Genomic DNA, 18,659 nt, shown 5'->3' with positions numbered 1-18,659 from the left:
TTATGTTGTTTGAATGCTGTCATCTTAGAATTCATGTAAAGACCTGTTTCTAATGGAAATGTGTGAAATGACTTACCCATAAATGTATCGTAGGCCGAGTCTTTCAGTAGATCGCCACACCCAAAATCAATCAGTTTGACGTCAAACGTGTCTGTGTTAATCAGGAGGTTCTCCAGCTTGATGTCTCTGTGAAAAACCCCTCGTTTGCAGGACATGTAGGCAGCTCTGGTTGCCTGGTACATGATAACATTAGCTAAATCCTCCTCGAGAACACCTTTGTCTTCGAGAAACATTGTCAAATCCTGGCAGGGAGAGAAGCTCTTAAGGACCATGACATAACGGTCCTCATGGTCCTGCCAGTCCAGAAGCTGAATGATCTCTGGAACTCTGTCTCCCTCACTGATGAGGATATGAAGAGCCAGCTCCTGCACCAGAGGTTCAGGATGACCCGGCTGGTAGAAAGACAAATATTTCTATGATTAGATAGAGGTGCTTTTCCAAACAATTATTTACCTCAGTAGTCAGACAAAGTCAACAGACGTAAATAGAAAACAATGAAGATGTTTTCAATCGAATAACAGTACGGCCTACTTACAATGCTGATATATTTATCTTTCTCAGTCTTGTACACAAATTTAACTTCCACCTGAAAAACAAAAATCATTAAAGGCATGGAGAATTCCTATCGTGCAAAGCTTTCGTACGGAGCAAATGTGTAATAAATGTAAAATATGTTTGATTAGTCTGTCAGTTGAAGCATTCATTATAGTGAATGTAGCACATAGACAAAAAAATGTTGGTAAAGGACAGAGTGAAATGTCAAAAGGTTAAGCACTAGACAGAAGAAACACATTCAAACCTTCAAGCCATCGCACACGCGGGTGCCTTCATAGACGGTTCCAAAAGCGCCTTTACTCAGCACCTCGCCGATCTCGTACTGGCAGGAGTTGATTTCTGTTCAAAGATAAATGTAGTTGACGTTAGCACTACTGTCTTAATGGATGATGTGTAAAACCTCGTCAAAAACTATTTGTACAAAATTTCTCATTTATTTGATCTTAAAATAACTGCAAGACGGAGTAAACTTCTTTATCACGGCATAAAGGACAATGTCCAGAAGATAGAGACATTAAAGACGGTGGCACAGTTGTGCAGGTAAACTCACCCTCAATTCTGATGGCCTGCAGCTCTTCATCCTCCAGCATCTCCTCATCCAGTCTGTTGTGATTGGAACCTTTCAGCCTAAACCACTTGTGTTTAAGGACATCTTCCAATCGTATGCGTTCCTTTGGATTCGCCTGCAGACACGCCTGAATCAAACTGCAGCATTCTGTGTGGAAAGAAAGAAGAGTCTGTTATAACCTTAAACTGTGAATACATCTGAATGTCACTTTACACCAGCTTTAACTGAATGTGCCATTCAAAGTGTTGAACAATAAAAATGGACATGTGTTTTATATCATTTAGAATTAGAAATGGCCTGATGAAGATCTCACCTTTAGACACGCCGTCGTTACACCAGATCTTTTTGTTGATGCTGTCAAGATCCCTAGAGCAGGGGAAGTCCCCACAGACCATGATGAACAACACCACACCAAGAGAGTAGACGGTCGCTGGCTTCCCATGATACTCTCCCGTTTCCTCAAATTCAGGGCAGCGATATTCCAATGTGCCTGAAGGATACAAGATTTTATGTTGTTTGAATGCTGTCATCTTAGAATTCATGTAAAGACCTGTTTCTAATGGAAATGTGTGAAATGACTTACCCATAAATGTATCGTAGGCCGAGTCTTTCAGTAGATCGCCACACCCAAAATCAATCAGTTTGACGTCAAACGTATCTGTGTTAATGAGGAGGTTCTCCAGCTTGATGTCTCTGTGAAAAACCCCTCGTTTGCAGGACATTTGGGCAGCTGTGGTTGCCTGGTACATGATAACATTAGCTAAATCCTCCTCGAGAACACCTTTGTCTTCGAGAAACATTGTCAAATCCTGGCAGGGAGAGAAGCTCTTAAGGACCATGACATAACGGTCCTCATGGTCCTGCCAGTCCAGAAGCTGAATGATCTCTGGAACTCTGTCTCCCTCACTGATGAGGATATGAAGAGCCAGCTCCTGCGCCAGAGGTTCGGGATGACCCGGCTGGTAGAAAGACAAATATTTTTATGATTAGATAGAGGTGCTTTTCCAAACAATTATTTACCTCAGTAGTCAGACAAAGTCAACAGACGTAAATAGAAAACAATGAAGATGTTTTCAATCGAATAACAGTACGGCCTACTTACAATGCTGATATATTTATCTTCCCCAGTCTTGTACACAAATTTAACTTCCACCTGAAAAACAAAAATCATTAAAGGCATGGAGAATTCCTATCGTGCAAAGCTTTCGTACGGAGCAAATGTGTAATAAATGTAAAACATGTTTGATTAGTCTGTCAGTTGAAGCATTCATTATAGTGAATGTAGCACACAGACAAAAAAATGTTGGTAAAGGACAGAGTGAAATGTCAAAAGGTTAAGCACTAGACAGAAGAAACACATTCAAACCTTCAAGCCATCGCACACGCGGGTGCCTTCATAGACGGTTCCAAAAGCGCCTTTACTCAGCACCTCGCCGATCTCGTACTGGCAGGAGTTGATTTCTGTTCAAAGATAAATGTAGTTGACATTAGCACTACTGTCTTAATGGATGATGTGTAAAACCTCGTCAAAAACTATTTGTACAAAATTTGTCATTTATTTGATCTTAAAATAACTGCAAGACGGAGTAAACTTCTTTATCACGACATAAAGGACAATGTCCAGAAGATAGAGACATTAAAGACGGTGGCACAGTTGTGCAGGTAAACTCACCCTCAATTCTGATGGCCTGCAGCTCTTCATCCTCCAGCATCTCCTCATCCAGTCTGTTGTGATTGGAACCTTTCAGCCTAAACCACTTGTGTTTAAGGACATCTTCCAATCGTATGCGTTCCTTTGGATTCGCCTGCAGACACGCCTGAATCAAACTGCAGCATTCTGTGTGGAAAGAAAGAAGAGTCTGTTATAACCTTAAACTGTGAATACATCTGAATGTCACTTTACACCAGCTTTAACTGAATGTGCCATTCAAAGTGTTTAACAAAAAAAATGGACATGTGTTTTATATCATTTAGAATTAGAAATGGCCTGATGAAGATCTCACCTTTAGACACGCCGTCGTTACACCAGATCTTTTTGTTGATGCTGTCAAGATCCCTAGAGCAGGGGAATTCCCCACAGACCATGATGAACAACACCACACCAAGAGAGTAGACGGTCGCTGGCTTCCCATGATACTTTCCCGTCTTGTCGATTTCAGGGCAGTGATATTTAAATGTGCCTGAAGGATACAAGATTTTATGTTGTTTGAATGCTGTCATCTTAGAATTCATGTAAAGACCTGTTTCATATGGAAATGTGTGAAGTAACATACCCCTAAATGTATTGTAGGCCGAGTCTTTCAGTAGATCGCCACACCCAAAATCAATCAGTTTGACTTCAAACGTGTCCGTGTTAATGAGGAGGTTCTCCAGCTTGATGTCTCTGTGAAAAACCCCTCGTTTGCAGGACATTTGGGCAGCTGTGGTTGCCTGGTACATGATAACATTAGCTAAATCATCGTCGAGAACAACTTCGTCTTCGAGAAACATTGCCAAATCCTTGCAGGGAGAGAAGCTCTCAAGGACCATGACATAACGGTACTGATGGTCCTGCCAGTCCAGAAGCTGAATGATCTCTGGAACTCTGTCTCCCTCACTGATGAGGATATGAAGAGCCAGCTCCTGCACCAGAGGTTCAGGATGACCCGGCTGGTAGAAAGAAAAATATTTTTATGATTAGATAGAGGTGCTTTTCCAAGCAATTATTTACCTCAGTAGTCAGACAAAGTCAACAGACGTAAATAGAAAACAATGAAGGTGTTTTCAATCGAATAACAGTACGGCCTACTTACAATGCTGATATATTTATCTTTCTTAGTCTTGTACACAAATTTCACTGCCACCTGAAAAACAAAAATCATTAAAGCCATGGAGAATTCCTATCGTGCAAAGCTTTCGTACGGAGCAAATGTGTAATAAATGTAAAACATGTTTGATTAGTCTGTCAGTTGAAGCATTCATTATAGTGAATGTAGCACACAGACAAAAAAATGTTGGTAAAGGACAGAGTGAAATGTCAAAAGGTTAAGCACTAGACAGAAGAAACACATTCAAACCTTCAAGCCATCGCACACGCGGGTGCCTTCATAGACGGTTCCAAAAGCGCCTTTACCCAGCACCTCGCCGATCTCGTACTGGCAGGAGTTGATTTCTGTTCAAAAATAAATGTAGTCGACATTAGCACTACTGTCTTAATGGATGATGTGTAAAACCTCGTCAAAAACTATTTGTACAAAATTAGTCAGTTATTTGATCTTAAAATAACTGCAAGACGAAGTAAACTTCTTTATCACGGCATAAAGGACAATGTCCAGAAGATAGAGACATTAAAGACGGTGGCACAGTTGTGCAGGTAAACTCACCCTCAATTCTGATGGCCTGCTGCTTCTCATCCAGTCTGTTGTGATTGGAACCTTTCAGCCTAAACCACTTGTGTTTAAGGACATTTTCCAGTCGTATGCGTTTCTTTGGATTCGCCTGCAGACACGCCTGAATCAAACTGCAGCATTCTGTGTGGATAGAAACAAGAGTCTGTTATAACCTTAAACTGTGAATACATCTGAATGTCAATTTACACCAGCTTTAACTGAAGGTGCCATTAAAAGTGTTTAACAATAAAAATGGACAAGTGTTTTATATCATTTAGAATTAGAAATGGCCTGATGAAGATCTCACCTTTAGACACGCCGTCGTTACACCAAATCTTTTTGTTGATGCTGTCAAGATCCCTAGAGCAGGGGAAGTCCCCACAGACCATGATGAACAACAACACACCGAGAGAGTAGATGGTCGCTGGCTTCCCATGATACTCTCCCGTTTCCTCAAATTCAGGGCAGCGATATTCCAATGTGCCTGAAGGATACAAGATTTTATGTTGTTTGAATGCTGTCATCTTAGAATTCATGTAAAGACCTGTTTCTAATGGAAATGTGTGAAATGACATACCCCTAAAGGTATCGTAGGCCGAGTCTTTCAGTAGATCGCCACACCCAAAATCAATCAGTTTGACTTCAAACGTGTCTGTGTTAATGAGGAGGTTCTCCAGCTTGATGTCTCTGTGAAAAACCCCTCGTTTGCAGGACATGTAGGCAGCTGTGGTTGCCTGGTACATGATAACATAAGCTAAAACCTCCACGAGAACACCTTCGTCTTTGAGAAACATTGCCAAATCCTGGCAGGGAGAGAAGCTCTCAAGGACCATGACATAACGGTCCTCATGGTCCTGCCAGTCCAGAAGCTGAATGATCTCTGGAACTCTGTCTCCCTCACTGATGAGGATATGAAGAGCCAGCTCCTGCGCCAGAGGTTCAGGATGACCCGGCTGGTAGAAAGACAAATATTTTTATGATTAGATAGAGGTGTTTTCCAAACAATTGTTTACCTCAGTAGTCAGACAAAGTCAACAGACGTAAATAGAAAACAATGAAGATGTTTTCAATCGAATAACAGTACGGCCTACTTACAATGCTGATATATTTATCTTTCTCAGTCTTGTACACAAATTTCACTGCCACCTGAAAAACAAAAATCATTAAAGGCATGGAGAATTCCTATCGTGCAAAGCTTTCGTACGGAGCAAATGTGTAATAAATGTAAAACATGTTTGATTAGTCTGTCAGTTGAAGCATTCATTATAGTGAATGTAGCACACAGACAAAAAAATGTTGGTAAAGGACAGAGTGAAATGTCAAAAGGTTAAGCACTAGACAGAAGAAACACATTCAAACCTTCAAGCCATCGCACACGCGGGTGCCTTCATAGACGGTTCCAAAAGCGCCTTTACTCAGCACCTCACCGATCTCGTACTGGCAGGAGTTGATTTCTGTTCAAAGATAAATGTAGTCGAAATGAAATACGAGGCATTAGCAGTATTGTCCTACTGGCGACACACAATACTTACAATATTTGTCTTGTTCTATTCTTGTTTTTATTATACCGGATTAAAGAATTACAGCAAGACTCAGCACACTTTAGCCAGATGGAAAAGGACAATGTCCAGAAGACATAGACATTGAAACAGTGGCACAGTTGTGCAGATATTGTATGAAAAGCTTGCATATGTGTGTGTATGTTATGTTGAGAACTCACCCTCAATTCTCACACTCTCATGGTGCTCAGGCATAAACCCGACCGGAGCCTGGCCATCACTTGAGCCAGACCCAGGGGGGACTGGAGGCTCTGTGACGGCTGGAGTCTGGTGGACCTCAGCATCAGTAGAAACACGCTCTACTGTTACCCGAAGAGGGGTATAATATCAAGCACAACATTGTTTAAATCAAATAATATTAATTCAATACTGAACATTAACATTAATGGTCCAATCTAATGATTAAACTTGTACCGCACAGCAGAGCTCTACTGAGCAAATTTCAATAAATGTAAAATAATTCACTGACATTAACTGTCAAAACGACTTTACATATTGTCAAAGCGTGTCATGAGATTTTATCATTATAACTTACCCTCGTTATTCGGATCCGTTTCGTCGGCTCTTTGACCTTTTCTCGATCTCCGAAACCTTTTCTTTTTCTTTCCTTCATCTCGTTGACCATTCGCATCTCCATGTGTAGCAGCTACGGATGGAGGAGAATGATCGCCGTCGATGTCGGTTGATCGCGAAGGTGGATTTCGCTCGTAAACATCGCCATTGCCTTCTTCGTTTCCAGCTTTAAAGCACTTGCAAAACTTTTGCCCCATTTTAGCTTTCGGTCAAACGCACTAGTAGTCGTCCGTCAGCGAATGAGTTGAAAACTGAGCAAGTTTATAAAATCTTTCGATCAGATAAGAATGTGAAAGCGTCTGACTCGATGAAAGACTCGATGAAAGACTCGATGAACTCGATGAAAGCGTCTGTCTCGATGAACTCGTTGAAAGACTCGATGAACTCGATGAAAGCGTCTGACTCGATGAACTCGATGAAAGCGTCTGTCTCGATGAACTCGTTGAAAGACTCGATGAACTCGATGAAAGCGTCTGTCTCGATGAACTCGATGAAAGACTCGATGAACTCGATGAAAGCGTCTGTCTCGATGAACTCGATGAAAGCGTCTGTCTCGATGAACTCGATGAAAGCGTCTGTCTCGATGAACTCGTTGAAAGCGACTGACTCTTTGACAGCGTCTGGCTTGTTGACAGCGTCTTACTCGTTGACAGCGTCTGACGTCTTACTCGATGACGTCACTGAGCCAAACGCTCAACTGAAAAATGCAAAGCCGCGGTGCTCGCTGTTCGGCCATTTGAAATCTAAACTTTACATTCATTTGACTTGAGAATGTAGTCATTCGTGTCATTCGTCTGTTTTGGTTACAGGCTGTTGATACTTGTGTATAACGAGAGACTGCGTGTGTATGTATGTGTCCTAGCGCTGGATGTACACGCTTCATGCTAACGTAGTGAAGTGCTTCTTCACAAGCTGAATAAACTGTATTATTGAACGAATCAACAACATGTCTGCTTATCTTCAACATATTTTACGATAAAAAACAATACCGTTAGCGTATAGGCCTACCGGGGTGGCAAGCAGTATTACTATTGAACCGTATTTAACGCGATATTAAATATCCCACACTCATTTGTATATACAATAAAGCTGTATTAATGAACAAATGAAAGTATAATCTTAAATTGTGACTGGAACTGTAACGTTACCTGACTTAATGTGCCTGTGGTAAACCTACGATGTCCTATCGATCTCCCGCCACTGAACTCAACGCCATATATCCACCATATCTGTATTTTGAGACGAGACGTTTTTGTACTTCAAGCACAAAGTAAAGCATCGAAATCGTTTGAGAACCGCAAACGCCAGTCAAATGGGTTTTTATTGAGGAAAATGGCGTGTCTGGTTTTGCCCGCTTCAAAATGGCGGCGCCGTTGACGTATAGCAGTAACGGGCCAACAGGCTCAATGCGGCGCGTCTATGTTCGTACCTGCAGCAGAATCTCAGGTTTCATTCAGCGCGCATGTGCGTCAGCAGCAGCTGCACCGGAGCCCGAGCTGCCTGAACCATCAGCACACAGAAGCTGGAGGAAAAATCAAATCTGGGAATAAAACTGACCTCACCGTGAAAGGTAAAGCTGTGCTTCATGATGCATTGGTCGGTCTGTTTAACGCGATACCCGGAAAGCTGCTTTGGTCCCTGAAAAGTGGTTCAGGTTTTGAAGTCTTTCTGCTAATGGTCATGTCAAGTGTCGTGGGATATTCGATGCGATTAGAAATGTGGATTTAAAGTTGAGATTTCTATCACTTTGTGATCATTTAAGACAAAGTCTGGTGGATGCTGCAAAGCTGATGCAGATTCTAGTTGGATTTTATGAAATAAAAATGGAAACGTGCTTAAAAAAGCATTTTTTTATTGATTTCTATTCAGAGTTTTGTAGATGTGTGTTAAAAGAATGCTGTCAAAAGTGGTATTTTGGCCAATTGACAAAAATGACTGTAAACATGTTACTAGAAGTAGAACAATTCACAAGAACAATCAGAGTTTGGCTCATATTTTTGAATAACACATGTTTGCATATATTTCTTAAGGTTCTTATGTTGGTCTTTCGCTGCATTCGGTCTACATTATCTCATACATACAGTATTTCATTTTATCTGTAAGTTGCATGATGTTCTAAAAGTATGACCGTAGTTAAACAACTGTTTTTGTAGCGAGAAACCATTATAAAGATTTGACAACGAACCATTATGTCCTTAGGCACAGTGTACACATATACCTGTATATGTGCTTGCTATACGCAGTGTGTCTCCTCTACGGCGAGATGTGTCAGATCTGTTGTTCATGCAGATGCTGACTGTGCTCCTCTACTCTTTTTCCCATCCAACAGTGTGGAGTCAGGGTTAAATATAGACCCTGTCTTCATTTCAGCGCTGGGCTGATGATGCGAGTTGTGCTCAGTTGTACCCCACCATTCCTCCACTGTTAATCCATGTGTCCCTGTTCAGAGGTGTAGGATGATGGAGACATTTGCTCCCTAGACGCTCATGAGATTCACACAGATCATATTTTGTTTAACCATTACATAAGAGCATACAGAGGAACCTTCAAATACCGGACTTTCTCTCATGTCGTTCCTATTCTACTCTTTATGACTGCTACGGTAAATACAAAATTCCCTCATTTGTGTCGTTTAACACTGGTTATGGATTTTTAATAGGCTACCTCTGTTCACAAACGAACGGATGGTTGGATTATTTGGTTTGAAGGTTCTTCGCCCGCGCTGGTTACTCGCTGAGTGTTCAGCTTTGATAAATTGGCACAGGGAGCATGTGCAGTGCATGATGCTGTAAATGATATGGCTATTTGGATGGAGGACCACTTCAGGATGTCTTTTGGGTGGAGAGTTAGTTGAATTAGAGAGGGTTTCTTGTCGTGTGTGTGTGTGTGTGTGTGTATGCATCACATGTTCTTGGACGCAGAAGGTGTTGGTTTTAAGTTTCTTTCACCGGTGAATCATGTGATCTCCCAGCACTCTCCTTAATGTGTGCAAAAGGGGACACTGGGTTGCAGGTGGAAATCAGTTTTGTTTGAAACCCTTTTAGCTACGTTCAGACAATGACCGATCATATTTAACAAGTGTGAACAGCAAAATCATATGAAATCCGATTTTTACAAATCTGTTTCGGGCTCCATTCATATGTGGTTTGAAATCCTATTTAAAACACATTGCTGGAAATCCGTTTCAGTCTGACCGCTCAGATCAGATTTGAGTAGCTTTTGTCTTACCTTACATACCGTACTGTATTGCGATGTCATACACTGATCGGTCTGCACAGCGACGCATGAAGTCTGAAAGCTTCAGTCTAATTGACTCTTTTTTTTCACACGTTCTCATTTGGTCGTACCAACATACAATTTGGTCGCACCATTTTTATAGTAATCATAATGACCTTAGTTGATGAATCGTTACATTCATTTGTCTTTTAAAATAGTCGGCTATAGACTGCTTTATATTTGCGCTTTAACACTAAATCCAAAGCCCAATAAATCCAAAGTAAATACAAAGAAAATGTGTTCTTTTATACATTTGTTATTACTTAGTTGAATATTCAAGTTATACAATGGCAATGAAATTATCTGACACAAATATAACCTGTCACTCTTCATAATCCTTCTTTATTGCCCTCTTGGCAAAAAGCTGTAATTTTGCCACTGGCAAATGCAGACGTGCGGGAAGCCCCCTAAAGACATGAGGGGGCAACGCGCTCTTCAGCCGTGGCTCATGGTTCAAATACAGACACGGCAAGCACTCTGAAATAGAGAATACGGTTTAACCAGTTCTCTTCACTCGCAGAGCAAGCTTTCGTCTCGATGCACTTTGGGTAAAAGGACGAATTTTTTATGCTTTTGAGATGGTACTGGTCAGCTCCGAGCAGGGTCGCATCACACTGTGCATCCCCATAATTAATCGCAGTCTTTGTGATTCGAAAATCGTGTTTCACCACATCGGGATTTAATCGCAACTACAATTCATCGTTCAGCCCTATAAAAAAAGTCACATGACCATTTGCGGTATGTTTTGGCAAAACATTTGTAAAGATAGGATGTAAGAAATTCACATTGAGTAATATCTTATATGATGGCCCAAATGCAGGAAAACGAGTGAATGCAGGATGCAGCTCTATAAGGAACAGTGAGGTAAAAAATATAATGAAATATAGACATTTCTCTTCACTCTTTCATCACAGTAGGTTGTACTATGCAGTAAAGTTTGTTTGCAACCTGCCATATAACGTACACAAAAGAAGTACGGCAAGAATGACTTCAAAATACACTTAAATCGCATTTAATGGAAACGCAGTCATTCCGTCAAACAATATTGTTTTAATCGACATTTAGAAAACATCGCTTAAATCTGGTGCAAATCCGTAATGGAAACCTGGCTAATATTCCACGAGAGCGTTTTGAAAGCATATGGAGCACTCTGTCCCGCGATGCTTTTATGCTGTTTGGTACCGAATGAAGTCAAACACACAAACTTTAGTTTGGAGACAGAAGGAGTGCACAAGCTCTCTGCTCGCTCTTTCCTGCACTTATCACAAGCGCGTCGTTTGACACTCTCAAATCACATTCAATGTTACGCTCGCAGTCCAGAGCCCTGTATGTGGTGCTTGTTTGTTTTAACATCAATTTTGTGCTGAATAATGCATCCCTTTGCATGATGTGTCTCAGTTAATACTCATTGACATCATTGAAATGGCATACTGTTCACAGTTTTTAAAGGGAAATAAAATGTACAATTTTGGTTATTTTCAGTATTTACTCAACCTCATGTCATTCCAAATCTATGTGACTTCTGCAGGACACTAAAAAGCACGTTGGTGACCAAACAACATTTGCCCTCATTTGAGTCCCATTCATTGTATGGACACACTAAGCCACTGAGACCAATTGTATTCTTTTCTGTTTCACAGAGTCTTACAGTATACAGTTTTCCATGACGTGGGGATGAATAACTGATGACAATTTTATTCATTCAAAAACACCACAGTTGTGAAGTTAACATCTTGAATATACCCCTGTGTATATATTTACTGATTTCATTGTTGTTATTGAAAAACATCTGTCTAAACATGCTTTTAATACTAGGTAGACACATCTATCTATATTGGACATCTTTTTCCTTCGATAGTAGGAAAAAATACAATGGCAGTCGAAAGTGCTCCAGAACTGTTTGCTGTCCTACATGCTTCATAACGTCTTGATAAAATGATCAAGTTTGGGAGTTAATGGGGAGAAAAATCAGTTTGGTTATAAGCATTCTTCCAAATTCTCTGTGTTCATCAGAACAAAGACATTTATACACATTTGGAACAACTTAAAGGTGAGTAAAAGATGACAGAATTTTAACTTTTGGGTGAATTATCCGTAAAGGACGTGTGGGTGAATAAACAATGACTGATAAATGCATATGCATAGGTAATAATCATTTGTTTTCAGTGCATGTATAGTAAGACTACCTATGTAAGTTGATAAGCTGGTCTATACTTTGTTTTAATTCTTCGTTGTATGTCTATTTATATTGGGTAAGGGGTGATGATGGGCCGGCATTCTGTCTCATCCTGTTGTGTCAATGTGACATGAGAGATCTTGATGCCTGCTTAATATGTCCCCCATTTTGACAGAAAGCTCTTAATAAGAATACACTGGTTTAGCATCATCCACAGTCTCACCAGTTTTCCCATCGATGTGAGAAACTCATTAACATTAGTGGTGGGCAATGTGATAACAATTCTGTTTCATCGTATTTATAGTAACAAGAAAACAATATATGTACAATGATATACTGTACATTTAACGGTGCTTGTGCACACGTTCACATATTTACAGAGCATACATATTTATTTACATATTTACGAACAGCAACATCTTTAAAATGACAGGGTTGAGCAATAGTTTATTTTCAAAATAATACATATACAAAACACACATGTATCTTAAAATAATCCAAACATATCTTGATGGGCTTGTATATTTATTGGAAAACATTTTGATCTGTAATGTTTGTGAGAACAACATAACAGATCATAAATGTATGTATAATAATACAATCATTTATATTTACTGTACATGCATACATAAACTCCTGTATAATTTCTTCTTACATTGTTTTATTACCAAAGTCCTGGTGTTGTTTTGCACAAATGCCGTAGCTACAATCTTTTGTAAAGCGTGCACGGATGTACCTGTTGGTTTTTTTTACCCTAAAGGGATACTTCACCCAAAATTTTTAATTATGTCATCATTTACTCACCTTCTGTATCTGTATAAAGTCTTTGTTCTGACGATCACAGAGGAAGATATTTGCAAGAATTCTTATAACCAAACAAATGTTGCCCCCCATTGACTCCCATAGTAAAAAACATAATGGTACGTCAAAAGTGCCCAAGAACTGTTTGCTTTCCTACATTCTTCAAAATGTCTTCTTTTGTGTCATTTTTCCTGCTATGGCTAATGATGACAGATTCAATTGAGTAAATTAGGGCTGTGCAAAAATATCGACATTTTTTTCACGATAGTGTATCGATAGTCCGACCTCTACTATCGATGCATTTATTAAAATCACGACTAAACAAGACTGAAGTTGCGAAAGTGAAAAGCTGTCAAACAATGCGAGTAAATAAATATTCCGTCTCCTAAATGCAATCTAAAGAATGCACAAACTGACACCGCTATCAAACTGAAGACCAGCCAACGCAACCTTGCTGAAAAAAACAACTGCCCAAAAAAATTAGAAAATTCATGCATTTAATGGTTATATTTGAAATTGCATTAGTTTTAATTGAAAGTATAATGCTGTCTACTGGTACGTGATGGATTCTCTTGGTGGGATGACAGGTGGTCGACAGCATTATTTTCAGCTCAGTTTTTTTGCAATATATTGCTATTATGTATCGTAACGAAATATATTCAATATACTGTATTGTGACTTATCTGTCTATCATGATATGTATCGTATCACAAGGCCCTTGGCAATACACAGACCTAGAGTAAATGAGGACAGACTTTTCATTTTTGGGGGAAGAAAATACTCCGTCTCATGTCATTCTATACCTGTATGACTTTCTTCCGCAGAACCCAAAAAAGAAGAACGCCATTGACTTCCGTTATATGGACAGAAAGAGTCATACACAGGTTTTGACTGACATGAGGGTGAACAAATGATGACATCATTCTTGGTTTTGGGGGAACGGTCCATTCAGATCATATAACACTTCAGGAGAACTACGATATAAACTATATTTCAAAAACTACTATAAATAATGTTATAATGTATAACATGTGAAATGAATCTTGCTTTGGTGCCCCGGATGTTTCAAAATACAGCCATTTTGAACGGAATCCATAACATATATTGTGTAACTGTAGTTGTCGGTGAAGGGAGAGAACACAATCAGGTGTGTGTAAGACAAGGTGCAGGAGATGAGCTGTGGTTTAGAGATGTTGGAAATGAGCCTGGTCATGGCCTGTTTATTGGTGTGGAGCGAGTGTATTCTGCTTTGTACAAGGTAGAGATCAAAAGTATCATTGTTATGATTTTTTATTTAGTTTCACGATGAAATGTTTTATAATTGAAATCATTACTGCCGTGATGTTTCAGTGGTATCGTGAGAATGACCCAAACATAGCAAGTATTATTTCATGTATTTAGATGCTAAAGGTTTCTGTCTTTCCCCTATGTCATCTCTCTGTATCATTAAAACACACATGAACACACTTTAACTGCCATCATTTATACAGAACCGTTCTGTGAATAATACATGAATGCTCGTAGTTTATACATCATCGCTTTATATCAATCCTTTTCACTAAAACCATCTATAATGTTTATACCGGTGTTTACACCATAAACCTATTCCGTAATCTCACAGTGCACTTTGTGAAGAGTGTTTGGTGTATAGACCTTGACTGTCTTTCAGATATTTCAGTATGTTGATCATGATCACCATCCTGTCCAACTGTGCGTTCATGACCATGAGTAATCCTCCAGCCTGGAGTAAAACTGTGGAGTAAGAGCCCTGCTCTTTCACTTATGCAAAATCTCACATTTGTTTCTGCAGAAATACACTCAAGTACTTCTGGTCATATTAGAGGTTAAAATCACATATTGTAATCAACTTGGATAGCAATGTAAAAAAAGAGACATTTTAAAAGGATAGTTCACCCATGTTGTTACAAGCCTGTATATATTGTTTTGTTGTGCTAAACACACACAAAAAAAGATATTTGGAAGAATGCTCCTAACCAAACATTATGTATACAGGTTTATAACAATCATTTTGTATTGACGCACATCATTTAAATAAATCTTGCCTACAGAATATTCTGTATAGGGTTGAAATGAAATATTAACATGTTTCCGTGCACATATTTAGATTTAGTTTATGATTCTTTAAATCTGCCGTGTTATATGTCCTGGAAATCGCAAACTACAACCTATTCATTTGTTCATTTCAAACTATGGTGATGTTTATTTTGTTCCACAGTAATATGTCGATATCCCTATGGTTGTAGATATGTCTTTACTGGTATATACACCTTTGAAGCAACAGTCAAAGTTTTGTCCCGAGGCTTTTGCATCGGACCTTTTACATTCCTGCGTGACCCGTGGAACTGGCTGGATTTCATGGTCATCAGCATGGCGTGAGTATTCCTCACATGTTGACAGAAATATACGCTGTTAAATGACGACCCTTCAATAATAAGATATACGCTTCTGCGGCGGTGACGTTCTGCTGTTGATTTTTGCTGGGAATCTCTGGCTTAAGTGCTTTATGTAAATGTAAACGTAAATGAATATTTATTGTGTGGTTTTGTGATTTGTGTCTAGGTACATCACAGAGTTTGTAGATCTTGGCAATTTGTCAGCACTGAGGACGTTCCGTGTGCTCCGAGCTCTCAAAACCATCATCGTTATTCCTGGTGGGTTAAAAGTGTTTTTTAATTGTGTTTTATACGATACGTTTTCCATCATCAGTCTTCATAAGTGTCCAAATATATTTTACTGCTCTTTTACGTACATAGATATGTGTGTTCTCAGGTTTGAAAACCATTGTCGGGGCTCTGATCCAGTCGGTCAAGAAGATGGTGAATGTGATGATTCTGACCGTCTTTGCGCTGGCTGTTTTCGCTCTCGTCGGCCTGCAGCTGTTCATGGGAAATCTGCGTCATAAGTGCATTCGCTGGCCCATCCCAAACGGCACCGACATGATGACTACAATTTTACTCTGATCAATGACACCACACTGAACGGCACTGACACTTTCGATTTCAATGCCTACATAGTCAGGTCAAGGTTATTTAACATTTATCATCTTTACTCAACAACGTCTTTCATAGTTAACACTGGTTGCGTGACGGTCATCAGAGTAAATCAAACAGCATTATGCTGAATTTCATTTTAAAGATGTTTTGTTGAGGTGTTTTACTGTTTGAATTGGAATTTAAGTTTCGTAACGTTGTCACAAATTTAACACTGTATATTTATTGTCTATTTTGTAGAAAACCAATACTTTCTCGATGGAAGTTTAGAGGCTTTATTGTGCGGTAACAGCTCTGATACTGGGTAAGTTTGTGAGAGACCTTCACTTCAAACAGCGTAAATGAAAGAGAAGATAAAGGCAAATGGTGTACGGTGATCTGTTGTTGTAATAGGAAGTGTCCAGAAAAATACACATGTATGAAGGCCGGCCGGAACCCAAACTATGGTTACACCAGTTACGACAACTTCGGCTGGGCCTTTCTTGCCCTCTTCAGACTCATGACTCAAGATTACTGGGAGAACCTCTTCCAGCTGGTGCGCTGAATTTGTCATTGCACGTTTTTCATTTGTTATGTAGTGTACGTGAATTCAATTCACCCAGTTTTGATCTCGCCTAGACCCTTCGGGCTGCTGGGAAGACCTACATGATCTTCTTTGTGGTGGTCATCTTCTTCTTGGGCTCGTTCTACCTCATCAATCTGATCTTGGCCGTGGTTGCCATGGCGTACGATGAGCAGAATGAGACCACCTTGACCGAGGCCCGTGAAAAAGAAGAGGAGTTTCAGAGATTGCTAGAGCAGCTCAGGAACCAAGAGCAAGAGGTCAGGTGACTACTGGACGATTTCTTGTCATTTCATGTTGACTGCATAAAGGGGCGGTCACACTGCACGTTTGCGTTCTCACTTCCATTTCTAAGCACACGTATGCACGAGACACCAGAATCACAAGAGCATGCAAAGTACTTTCTCGCATTCTCCTCTCAATTGACCTATCGGTAAGCCCCGTCCCCCCTTAGTTACTATTGCTAACTCGGACGAGCGACCGGAGTTCCTAATGTCTTTCAATGGCATTTGTCAGAGTAAAAACCTTGTCCGACACTAGAGAAGAATTCTAGTGGGACTTAAATATGACATGGAGCTATATTAAAACTATTTTTGGAAGTGAGGGTTTACACATCACAATGTGGAAGAAGCCATGAACCCACGATCTAGGGTCAACTGTTCATGTGCCTTTAATATGGAGGCACATCGTTTTATCATTTTCGTAGCATAAAACTTTATTAAAGCGATGAGAGCTTCAGATCTTACAATGGTTCTCTATGGCGCTGAAACCTAAAGTTGCCCGAGTTCCAGTCCCCGTGCAACTCATATTCAACTGACATTGGCTCCTCTGCGTTCAAGGGGAGGGGCTTACCGTTAGATCAATTGTTAGGGCATTACATTAGAGGCGTAAATGCCACGGGTTTGGGTTTACACTTGAAATGCACTATGGATAGATGCATAAATGTAGTGTGACCGCACCATAAACACACATTAAAAAGGCAAGAAATTGTATATTTGTGCATGTCACGTTGATATAGGTATATCTCTGTCACAAATTACAGACAGGCAGTAAAGCGTCTTTGGCCAGCCAGACAACACAAAGTCAAGGGTCGAACAGAACATGTTCCTTACACACTCTCGGAGGTGATGATGTCATCAAGGACTGTAATGGCCGAATAGTGCCTCGTATCATTATCAACAGCGTTCACTCTGACAGAGAGGTGATACTGGCACACAATCTGACAACACCGAGCATCACTGATACAATTGGGTCCAAAGGCCTGTGACTAAAAATGCTTGTATTTGACATTCTGTTCCCGGTTAATACGAGTCATATTAACAACAAAACAATTTGAGTAAATGAATGAATTGGTGTAAATGTTGAAATTTCTTGCTTCATTACATTTTCAAAGTTAGCATTAAAACTATAGTTTATCAAATAGATCAAATACTCAGACCATCCAAGATACAGGAGACATTGTTTCTTCCATACAACAGTGAAGAAGCCGATTTAATAGAAGCTTAGAATCTCAGAGCCCACATAACTCAAGATATTTAACTTACATACTTTAGCTAATGATACAAAGCTAATATTTGTTCTCTTGCTGGTCTGTTTCATTATTCTCCAGTTCGTAGCTGAAGAGGACCACAAGTCTATGAGCTCCAAACACAGCATGCAGTATCTGGACGAGCCCAAACTCTCCAAGAGAGCAGGCAGTGCCGTCAGTGTGCTCACTGCCACCATGGATGGTACTGTCTCTAAAGAAACCTGAGGGTTCAATATCATTTTATCTGCTGCAACACTTTCTTTCTCTGTAGCACTTTATGTGCTTTACTGTAAATTTACACACACATGCAAAATGACACAAAGTGAAAATAAAATGGTATTTTGGGGTTATGGAAACAAGAGTTACCACGGTGATTACACAACACTTAAGATGGATATGAATATCATACCTACATGTCAATCCTTCCCGGCTAACACACAAATGACCAGTTATGTGTTTTTAGGAACTTCACTTTAATTTCACACGTTGCATTGCATGCTTGTAGTTTCTTAAGCACTTCAGTGAAGACATTTGCTTGAGTTTAGGACTGTATAACTTCTGACAGGACAGGATAGTTCGTTTTTCTGAGGTGAAAGACTTTTTATTTCGTGACCAGTTAAGC

General features: G+C 39.8%; 2 protein-coding genes across 3 annotated transcripts; both read left to right on the top strand.

Moving 5' to 3' along the window:
- The first annotated feature begins 11,724 nt into the window (after nucleotides 1-11,724).
- On the top strand, nucleotides 11,725-16,251 carry LOC306905841 (sodium channel protein type 4 subunit alpha A-like). Of its 2 annotated transcripts, XM_079476783.1 has the most exons (5): nucleotides 11,725-12,009; nucleotides 15,201-15,329; nucleotides 15,517-15,608; nucleotides 15,727-15,975; nucleotides 16,188-16,243. In XM_079476783.1, the coding sequence occupies exons 2-4, from the start codon at nucleotides 15,313-15,315 to the stop codon at nucleotides 15,915-15,917; spliced, it is 300 nt and encodes a 99-aa protein (XP_079332909.1). In that variant the 5' UTR covers nucleotides 11,725-12,009; nucleotides 15,201-15,312; the 3' UTR covers nucleotides 15,918-15,975; nucleotides 16,188-16,243. The 2 variants fall into 2 exon arrangements, with proteins under 2 accessions (XP_079332909.1, XP_079332910.1); XM_079476784.1 differs by lacking the exon at nucleotides 11,725-12,009 and having other exon boundaries at nucleotides 15,018-15,329; nucleotides 16,188-16,251.
- A 95-nt stretch (nucleotides 16,252-16,346) lies between these two features.
- On the top strand, nucleotides 16,347-18,390 carry LOC306905840 (sodium channel protein type 4 subunit alpha A-like). The gene is made up of 4 exons (XM_079476782.1): nucleotides 16,347-16,482; nucleotides 16,566-16,774; nucleotides 17,552-17,710; nucleotides 18,119-18,390. The coding sequence occupies exons 1-3, from the start codon at nucleotides 16,366-16,368 to the stop codon at nucleotides 17,667-17,669; spliced, it is 444 nt and encodes a 147-aa protein (XP_079332908.1). The 5' UTR covers nucleotides 16,347-16,365; the 3' UTR covers nucleotides 17,670-17,710; nucleotides 18,119-18,390.
- The last annotated feature ends 269 nt before the right edge of the window (nucleotides 18,391-18,659 follow it).

Source organism: Barbatula barbatula, assembly GCF_947034865.1.
Source record: "Barbatula barbatula genome assembly, chromosome: 16".
Taxonomy (NCBI): domain Eukaryota; kingdom Metazoa; phylum Chordata; class Actinopteri; order Cypriniformes; family Nemacheilidae; genus Barbatula; species Barbatula barbatula.
The sequence above is the reverse complement of the archived record's forward strand: the minus strand, read 5'-3'. Positions and strand labels throughout refer to the sequence as shown.

Excerpts from the sequence above, each read along its gene's own strand:
- LOC306905841 (XM_079476784.1), top strand. Across the intron at positions 15,609-15,726 it reads AACCATCATCGTTATTCCTG|GTTTGAAAACCATTGTCGGG; the intron begins GTGGGTTAAAAG and ends GTGTGTTCTCAG.
- LOC306905840 (XM_079476782.1), top strand. The coding sequence starts at position 16,366 with ATGAAGGCCGGCCGGAACCCAAACTATGGTTACACCAGTTACGACAAC. Across the intron at positions 16,483-16,565 it reads GGGAGAACCTCTTCCAGCTG|ACCCTTCGGGCTGCTGGGAA; the intron begins GTGCGCTGAATT and ends GATCTCGCCTAG. Across the intron at positions 16,775-17,551 it reads AACCAAGAGCAAGAGGTCAG|ACAGGCAGTAAAGCGTCTTT; the intron begins GTGACTACTGGA and ends CACAAATTACAG.